This window comes from Monopterus albus, unplaced genomic scaffold (assembly GCF_001952655.1).
Source record: "Monopterus albus unplaced genomic scaffold, M_albus_1.0 scaffold101.1, whole genome shotgun sequence".
Taxonomy (NCBI): Eukaryota; Metazoa; Chordata; class Actinopteri; order Synbranchiformes; family Synbranchidae; genus Monopterus; species Monopterus albus.
In genome coordinates this window covers 109,676-119,675 of record NW_018127981.1, presented here as the reverse complement: position 1 = coordinate 119,675, position 10,000 = coordinate 109,676, and the positions used below count along the sequence as shown (strand labels likewise).

Below are 10,000 nucleotides of genomic sequence, written 5' to 3'. Positions count from 1 at the left end.
TGTTTCCTAGGCTGTGCATAGCGGTTTATTCATTATGGATATTGTTTCCAGTTGCAGTGTGATGAACTTTAACCTTTTCCAAGTTCATTCCAAGTCACTGTGTTAACAGTCAGTGCCCCTGTCTGATTGCAGGGCTTTGAGCCTGGAGGTGTTCTCGGCACCACCTCCCATCAGATAGTAAATTGTTGTGATGGTCATACGGTGCTATTGATTGCAGTCAGCTTGGCCATTATTGCCAGCTTTTAAGGCTTTAATCTTTGTTCTTAATCAGTTACAAGGCTACACAGTTGTCTCATACTGGCTTTCATACTCTTACTGCTGTTTCTTTGTACTCTTCTCTCAATTGTTTTCTTACTCTCTGCTGTTTCACTCCTCTTTTCCTTCACTGGCTTCTTTCATTATTTTTTTTAAATGACCATTGTCTTCTTTCTTGCTTTCATTGTTCCTCTGTTCCTTCTCTCGCTCTTATCACCCACCAACTGCTGCTCCTCCATGTGGATCCCTTATTCTTTTGCTCCACACCTTCCTCTTTATGCCATAGTATTGGTGGCTCCATCCCCATTGTCTTTTCCTATTATTCTGAGTTCCTGGCCCAGGAAAAGCGAGGAGAGCATCTGAGCTGGCTCTGCATGTTCTGGATGATCGGTGGTATCTATGCGTCCGCCATGGCCTGGGCCATCATCCCACACTACGGTGAGGAAAACAAACAGATAGCTAATTCAGAAAATCGTTGTGTAAGGCAATATGTATACCACTTAGCATGTCAGTTATCTAAACAGTCTATCATTTTATCAATTTCTTTTTACATCACAAGATGTGGAGATACTGTAAGATGCTATGGTTGTTTCCATTTGATGCATCACTATGGGATGGATGATGGAATAAAGTCCTACCCTGCAGAGCATGGCGAAAACAGTGTTTCCCTTGGTTTTCAGACATCCTGTAGTGACCGCAACAAAGACAAGTCTGTGTGTCAGAAATGCTACTCTTGTACTATTTTCACTATCACATGACAAAAAACTGCTGAATATTATAAACTGAGTGCATGCTCTTTCTCATTCATGAACTTTCATTGTGTCAAGCACCTTCACAGACCTTTGACATGCATACTGTCCAGGTCACAGCAAGTCATTTCAGCATGTTTTTCTTTTGAACTTGTGCAGAATGAAAAGCTTGGCCTCATTGCATAGAAGGAGAGCAGTGTGGTCTGGCACAGTGAAGCACATATGACAAATCACTGCAGTGCACATACACGCATTATATACAGTATATATTGTTCATTTAGAAACAACGTTTTTGCATTACAGTCAAATTCATCCAGCCAGAGCATTAAAATATGAATAGAAGAAGCAACTCAAGTCTTGCAGCTGCCCCCTTTCTCTCCTCATGCAGGCTGGAGTTTCCAGATGGGCTCAGCCTATCAGTTCCACAGCTGGCGTGTCTTTGTGTTGGTGTGTGCTTTCCCCTCCGTGGTGGCCATCTGTGCACTCACCACCATGCCTGAGAGCCCCCGCTGGTACCTGGAGGTTGGTCACAAAGTCACTCAAATCACAGCGTCTTGCACTTCTACAAAGTAGCTAATTAATGACTGAATCAAACGCCACTCAGCCTTACAATGACTACAACATGAGCGCTGACCAAGATGTAAATTTGGTTTGTGTTTCCAGAATGGGAAACATGATGAGGCGTGGATGATTTTGAAGCAAGTCCATGACACCAACATGAGGGCCAAGGGTTACCCAGAGAGGGTCTTCTCTGTAAGTAACACTCACCAGTGATCAGCCTTGCATCCCAGCACCGCTGTCTGTATGCAGAGGATAATGTGATCACACAGTGCACACACGTCTGCCTGTTGACAGGTTTTACCTCTGTGCCGCATATATTTACATATTAATACATTACATTCAAAAAGATTTTTTTTAAACTTCTGTAATCTCTTAATGCTTCATGCCGCAGAGTTCACATTGATATTATATTGAAATATGGCAACATTAAAATACTATATTACCTCTTCTTGCTACATTTAATGAGTGATGCATCATAACTGGCCACGTTTAATATCATATTGTTAATGGGGAGACATCAGGAAGATCAGATGCCTTTTATTGCATTAGATTTTTAAGTGGGATGGAGCCTTTCAGTGATCTTAGTGCAGTGTGCCTGTATAGGGAAACATCTTTGCCTGCTGAGGTCATTTTAAATAATGTCCTAGCAAGTGAGGTTTACAGAGATTTGCAAATGAAACTGTGGTGAAGAAAGTGTAATAAATGAATTAGAAGCTGTTACTGTTCAATATCACATACATAGCAAAGCATGAGTTACTTGCTCACAAGCATGTAGTTAAATTTTATTTTATAATAATCTGTACACATAATTTTGCTGGTATCAATAAACATGAAAGCCTTTTTAGATAACATTAATTATTAAATACAGCAATTCAATTGAATATAAGGGACTGTACTTTTGTGTCCAGGTGACCACCATCAAAACAGTGAAGCAGATGGATGAACTGCTGGACATGGGGGATGGTGCCGCCTGGTATGTGAAATGGAGGCTTAAGCTCACTACACTTTTCCATCAGGTGAGAAACCCTGCTGTGTCTGTGTGCTGAATAAAGACATGAGGTGACAAACTTAGCATTAACACTAAGATCACTGAGAAACAGATATAATGGTCTCCAGGCATTAGTATTATTAGAGTGGCATCTATCTGTTCATCTAACCTTTGCCTGGAGGGAGAATGAGCATATTCCTCTAAATGCTGAACTGCTCCTTTCAGAAACGGTGTGTCATCAGTGTGCAATGGGGGTATAACTTCTCAACAAAGACTCTAAATGAAATATACAGCATTAAGACATCACAAATGAATATCATCATCTACTGTAGGGAATCAGTGTTTTATTATAATCACCATTAAGTACAATTAATAACAGCAATTGACCAACAGAGGTTTTGCTTGCAATGGAACGTTAAAAACTCTAGTCAGAGCTCAAATGAAATTTTACGAAACTTTCAGCCCAGATGTTATTTATGTGTAATCTCTCTTTGGCTTGTCTCTCAGTTCGCTTACTCTACGTCTGGAAAGGAGTTCTGGGGCATAGTGTTCACTTCTTGCAGCTGATGAAGAGAAACATGTTTTCAGAGATGTCTGGTCTGTTTTTTTTATCCTAATGTACTGTGTACTTTTTTTTTCCTCCCTGTCTTTCCTCTCCATGTCTGTGTGTGTTCTTTCAGGTGTGGAAAAATTTCCAGGCTGTGTTCTCCCCTGAGTACCGCCGCACCACCTACATGATGATGGCTGTGTGGTTCTCGATGTCCTTCAGGTAAGATCGGGTTGAATAATGATGCAGTTTCAGGGTCATGCACTGAGCACTTTATTGGGTACAGCTGAATGCAATCTAATAACTTCTATCTTTATGTTTCAGTCTTTTTGAAATGATTGGAAACATATGCATTCAATTACATTTACTACTGGACTGCAATTTCAGTCAGCAGAACTTTGCTATTCACCTGACATATGCACAGTAACAAGAGTGCACAAAGATCTTGAATCCCAAAGGTGCCAACGTAGAGTATATACAACTAGCAGCAAGAAGCAGTAGCAAAAGCAAAGTTGTTGCAGATGTGTCTGTGTCCCATGGACTGTTCATGCATACAGTAACACTGCTCACATGCTACTTTAATAAAGCCATCTGTTTTTCTCAGTAGGCTTGTTAGAGTTGTATTTTTGTGACAGAAGCACACCTAACTTCTCTCTCTTTCTCCTCGTCTTCCTCCAGCTACTACGGTCTGACAGTGTGGTTCCCCGACATGATCAAGTACCTGCAGAAGCAGGAGTACGCCTCACGTACTAAGGTTTTTGTCAAGGAGAGAGTAGACCATGTGACCTTTAACTTCACCCTGGAAAACCAGGTCCATCGCCAGGGCAAGTACTTCAACGATAAGTGAGTTAACTGCATCTCCTTGTTGGTGTTGGTCTGTCCAATGAGGGTAAACTCATTTTGATTTAGGCTGCGTGTCCATCAGATGCCTTTTAGCATGAGGATATTTTGACAGTTTTTATATTTAACATATCTCCAATACTTTATTCATGAAGTGTAAGCAGTTTGTGGTGGACAACAAATCAGATGAAAACATGAATGTGACTTCAAAATGTTTTATTCTGAACATCACTTTAACTGGATGAAAGCCCTGCAGCCTTACTCATGTGTAACAAGCCTGGCATTGATATTTTCTTTGACCTTGCCTTATCAACCTGGATTCTGCATGTGATTTGAGTTGTTAAATTTCAAACAACAGTATGCTAAAGGAGTATCTGGCAGCCTAGTTTCAGCCTTTGTGTATAAAGAGTATGCTTTCTATCTGTTTGCACCTATGTTTCTTTTTCCTCCTGTTCATTGTCTTTTTGCCTTTTGTGTTCTATTTCCCTCATCCCTGTTTGTAATTGCTTGCAGGTTTATGAACCTGAAAATGAAATCTATGGTGTTCGAGGACTCTCTGTTTGAGGAGTGCTACTTTGAGGACATCACTTCCAGCAATACCTTCTTCAAGAACTGCACTTTCATCGCCACCCTCTTCTACAACACAGGTAGGAAGCACACAAAGCGATACTGTATGATGGCAGTTATAAAGGAAGGGAACTAGCGTATGAGTGGAGTTGTGCTATAGAGGTTTTGTGGGGTGCACAAAAAGAAACCATGTGTAACCAAACAAACAGTGGAAGTCGAGGAAAAAAGACGACAGGCCGACCGACTTCAGCTTAAATAACAACCCATGAAGTTTGACAAGCTAATGTATGTTGCCTTTAAATTGTGTTTTTCCAGAACTTGCATTACTTAAATTTTATGTCAGGGAAATAAATCTGCTTTAATAATTAAAATTTATTGTAAGCTGTGTTTAGGTGCGCTGTAATTTCATCTTCCTTTTATTCTGGGTTTATTTTCTCTCTACTATTTATAGTGCATTCAAGTTCATTACCTGTACAATTTATTAGTTAAAGCTTTAAAAACTCCCACACTTTGTCTCGTCGGGCTAAAGAATTAATTTAATACACAACCTTTTGGTCTTTGACCTTCATCAGGTATGTAGAAAATAATTTCTTCTTTTCACTAGTCCAATCGGTGGAAGGCAGGATTCCAGTCAATCTGTATGGTAGGTGTAGTTGCACTCCCTTGGCTCAGTGCATCTGTGGCTCTCCTCGCCAGGTCTGTTTTGGGACTTTTTCATCCCATTTCATCCAACGTTGACCCTGCAGAACTTATGCATTTGGAGTCATCTGTAGACAATAATGTGTCACCACCAGCCCGTACAGGCTTAACAGTCAGAAACTCGGTGTGTATGAACAGTCAGAGAGAAATTCTGCAGAGATATCAAGACCATGATGGCACAGGGGTGAGTCTGGCAGTGGTAATAGAGGAAGAGCCAGGAGAAGAGAGAGCCAGGAAAAATATTGTGACTGACAGTGGTGGTTCTGGCAGTGTGAGACATGAGTCTTTTGCTTGCTTGCTGCCATGTTTCCATTTGCACCTCCCTCCCAATACCATATACAATATGAAACAAATGTTTTTATTAGATTTAATGTTAATGCACCAAATTTACTGTATCCAATTTTACCTCAACATAACCAGAAGCCAAGATATTTGCACAATCATAAAGATAAGTAATAAAATGTCATCATGCAATCAAGTATTCATTCACATGTAGGTTTTTTTAAGCTGGATTCAGTGCCAATAGCCTAAATGATTCACTTTAAACAAATCATTTAATTTTGAAGTTTTCGTTAATGCCATAAACATTTCATCAATAGGAAGGCATTGTTATAAAAACAGCACAACATTGCTGTCACAAAATTTCATGCATCATGTTGCCTTGGTAGAAATAATACTTTGGTCACAAGAGGTGAGCATCTCCACACTTGTCCTGTTTTATTCTCTCTCACCAATCTTCTTTGCTAGTTTCCTTTGAACTGATGTTCATGAAGCTTATCAATTCCTGCAGGCATTTCACATGAAATGGATTAAACATCTGAATTATTGACAGGATTTTATTGAATAAATCCAGTGAATTCACCCAGTGTAGTGGAATGGGTACAATATCTACAATATCCACCCCATTGCTTTTCTCTCCAGATCTCTTCAAGTATCGACTGATCAACTGCAAGCTCACCAACAGCACTTTCCTGCACAACAAAGAGGGCTGCCTGCTCAGTGACATCAGTGATGAGAACAATGCCTACATGGTCTACTTTGTCAGTTTCCTGGGCACCTTGGCTGTGTTGCCGGGAAACATCGTCTCCGCACTGCTCATGGACAAGATTGGACGGTTGCGGATGCTAGGTAATATGGATGCAGGGCTACATCAGCCAGTGACGCTCTCCTCTTACACAGGAACAAAGCCAGCTCGCATAAAAAGTGCAGTTATCACTATGAGTACAGAGTGGGAAATGAAGTCTACTGTAGAGGATTCAGAGTGGAGGCTGACTCCAAAATTCTGTTTGAAGGATCCGGGAAGACGGGCCTGATTCCTGTTGAACAGCATCAATTTAATATTACTTTAACATGTAATATTTTGATATGTACGCTAAAGGTTTGTCTTCTATTGAGAGGCCCAAGTATTTTATGTATTCTCAGAATTCCTTGACATAAGCTCCTATGAAGAGTGACCCTTTTGCAGTTGATATGACCAGTCATTTTGTTTTAGGAAACACATTTTGTTTTTCTGCAGAACAGCCAAATGATTTGAAGTGAGAACATTTGGGACCATGCTTATTACACTTTCTGTCACTTTAGCCAAAGTACTGGCTAATGTCAAGTAACTGTCAGTTACATTTAGCAGGACCTCCTTCCTTTCTTCATAGGTCACTCTTTTTCTCTCTTTTTCACCCTTTCTCTATCTGCAGCGGGCTCCAGTGTGATCTCTTGCATCAGCTGTTTCTTCCTGTCTTTTGGCAACAGTGAGTCAGCAATGATTGCTCTGCTCTGCCTGTTCGGGGGAATCAGCATCGCGTCTTGGAATGCCCTGGATGTGCTGACTGTAGAGCTCTACCCCTCTGACAAAAGGTAATTTAGGCATGCACTCTCCTTGACATAGTGAAAACAGGGGTCAGTGCTGCTGAATGACGTATTAAATGATGTCAGATGAATTGCCCCACAGTGATTGGCTGGCTTACAAAGATGGATGACATTGTGGGTTGAAATCATTGGTGGAGCTTATCTTAATTATTTAGCTGTCTTGTTGCCACTTATGGGCTTTATCAGGGCTTCTTTTAGTCCCACTTTAAGTAGCAGAGTATGTAAATCCTAATTTGATTTAGTAATTAAAATGGAACCTATTATAAAATAGAATATGACAATTTGTGTGGTTTATAATTTATTAATCCTACCAAAGTAGGAATGTGCATTGTGTTTTGCCACTCTGTATTGAGAATTGTAGTTATAGGAGGTATAGCTCTATCTTGTGGTTATACAGGGGATTCCTACAGTACTGACTGGTTTTATTCCTCCTTAAAGCATGATCAAATAGACAAGGAACTGACTCTACTCTTTATTTGTTCCCTCTTTTCTCAGAACCACAGCTTTTGGCTTCCTCAATGCCCTCTGTAAATTAGCAGCTGTGTTGGGCATAAGCATCTTCACCTCATTTGTTGGCATAACCAAGGCTGTACCCATCCTCTTTGCCTCGGGGGCACTGGCAGTGGGCAGTTTTCTGGCCCTCAAATTACCAGAGACGCGTGGTCAGGTGCTGCAATAGTGCGGCACCAACAATTTCCAAGGGGGCAGAAGAGCTTTTGCCACACTGTGAATGAACAGCCCAAGGGCCCTCCGAATCCTGTCCTCTAACCCCTCATCCTCAATGACAGAATAAAGTATGTAGAGAGCTGCAGATCTGCTAAGCTGTAAATATGTGGGATTGGTGATTATTTGATAGGTACTCCTCCATTTTATAAAGATTAGTGGAGCTGGGGCAAACCATTATATTGCCTGAGTAAGTCTTGAGCTGGTTGTGAGAAAATATTGATTGCTTAGACCTGGGGCAGATAAAAATGTGAGGCAAACGTTAACGTGTTCAGTAAGAGTGTCATTTTATTTCCCTGGAATACAACGGTACATTTAGGTTTGGTCCCCTCAATATAACATGGGGTTGGAAGTCAGGGGATGGGGGCTCTTCATAATGAGCCATGCAAATAGACTCATAGATGACCACTAGCCATTGTTGCAGAGTTCTCTGTAGTCGCCTCCATTTTTCTGAGCAAATCCAACCCATGCCTCAAGTCTTGAGTACTATTCCATTGTTGGACATAGATAAAAAATGTGACATTTTATGCCTTGATTTAAAGCATTTTTGACTTTGCAGGGTTAATCCAAGACATACCTCTCTTGGCTTTCTCTTTAACTGAGACCTGTCTTCATTCTTTATCTCCTGATGTCTTGTGTTAGTGTACAAACTGCCATTTTATAGATTATAGAACATTCCAGGTCTGCATTTGTTATTGTTAGAATGTGACAAGGAGATCAGTTCAGCCCCCTTTTCCCTTTAAAACATTGTTTCTTATCACGTATCAGATCATTCAAATCAGTTCAGTGAAGGCTGTGTGCTGTTACAGTTGCCATTTCATCACAAAGATAAAGCTGTTGGTAGAGCGCAACCACTTCACAGTGGCAATGTCCCTGACATTTGCTTGACTTGATGAAAATGTTTAGAATCTCACACTCGTTAAACACGTTTCAGTCATACCGTACATCCCTTTATAAGAAATGCCTTTTTAAGACCTCTCCTCCCAGAGTTACAGGATGTTTGTGTCTTATAAGTATGTTTTGGACGTCACACAGTGTGTATGTAACTTTAATACATTTGAGACTACAACACCTAAAAAAGCATTTTTGACATCACACATTTTCTTATTGATTAGTTTAGATTAAGTTGCTATAATTTTTTGATATTTTTAACTCATAAAAGACAGTACTGCTTTTATTCTGCGATTGCCAGCAGTGATACCATGAATACTGGTGAAACATGCCCTGACTTTCTTTAGAAAATATTCCTTTATTCACAAAAATCATAATATTTTACAGAAGAAAAGCAAGCAATCAACGACTAGAAAAAAAAGTTACATAAAAGTCTACACTTATTTTTTTTATGGTTTCAGTGCAGGCACAAAGTGTGGTAAGTGTGTACGACATAGGTAAATTATAATATAATTATTTGTGTTAATTGAATGTTTATATTAATGTTTGTGTGTGTCTCAGTTCAGTATTGAGATTTTATTTTTATTTCATCATTTTACATGACAAACGCTATTTTAATTTGCTGATTTGGTGGAGGAGCAGAACATGCTACAGTTCTTTTGCTCTTGGATTTTTTTAAGCTTGAAGCTCAATGTCAGTAGCGTAATTATTAAAATATTGGAAAATATCTCACCCAAGCTAAAAGTATTGCAGTCCAGCAGAGTTGTTCTCTTTTATATTGTCCTAATTTGGAATGTGTTAGTTCTTGGGGCACAAAACATGTTGAAGAGTGAAGATGAAATGGATTTGAAAAAGATTATTCTGCTAATGAGGGTATGAATCTGGATTACACTGAGACCTTGGGTTTTCTTGTGCTTCATTATACAAATGTTGCTAGATATAACATGAAACATACCTTAGAGAACTCTACGGTGGCCGACACGGTCACAACACATGCAAAAGACACAACACATGCAAGACACAAACGCGGTATTGAACAAAACACATGCAAAAGGAAAACGCTGCATTAATCAAAAAAACACATGCAAGACAGAAACGCGGCATTAAACAAAACACATGCAAAAGGAAAACGCTGCATAAACCAAAAAACACATGCAAAAGGAAAACGCTGCATTAACCTGAAAACACATGCAAAAGGAAAACGCTGCATTAACCGGAAAACACATGCAAAAGGAAAACGCTGCATTAACCGGAAAACACATGCAAAAGGAAAACGCTGCATTAACTGAAAACACATGCAAAAGGAAAACGCTGCAT

At 39.9% G+C, this 10,000-nt stretch overlaps 1 protein-coding gene across 3 annotated transcripts in view; it reads left to right on the top strand.

Moving 5' to 3' along the window:
* Positions 1-10,000, top strand: part of sv2a (synaptic vesicle glycoprotein 2A) — a 49,277-nt gene that overhangs the window by 33,259 nt on the left and 6,018 nt on the right. For 2 of the 3 annotated variants that reach the window (XM_020609673.1, XM_020609674.1), the window contains exons 4-13: positions 542-693; positions 1,393-1,526; positions 1,668-1,757; positions 2,474-2,581; positions 3,234-3,322; positions 3,779-3,943; positions 4,454-4,587; positions 6,128-6,334; positions 6,898-7,057; positions 7,565-7,897. In XM_020609673.1, coding sequence (XP_020465329.1) covers positions 542-693; positions 1,393-1,526; positions 1,668-1,757; positions 2,474-2,581; positions 3,234-3,322; positions 3,779-3,943; positions 4,454-4,587; positions 6,128-6,334; positions 6,898-7,057; positions 7,565-7,748 — 1,423 coding nt within the window. In that variant the 3' untranslated portion in view covers positions 7,749-7,897. Of the gene's footprint in view, positions 1-541; positions 694-1,392; positions 1,527-1,667; positions 1,758-2,473; positions 2,582-3,233; positions 3,323-3,778; positions 3,944-4,453; positions 4,588-6,127; positions 6,335-6,897; positions 7,058-7,564; positions 7,898-10,000 lie in introns of those variants that run through there. The other variant, XM_020609675.1, reaches the window with a different exon arrangement.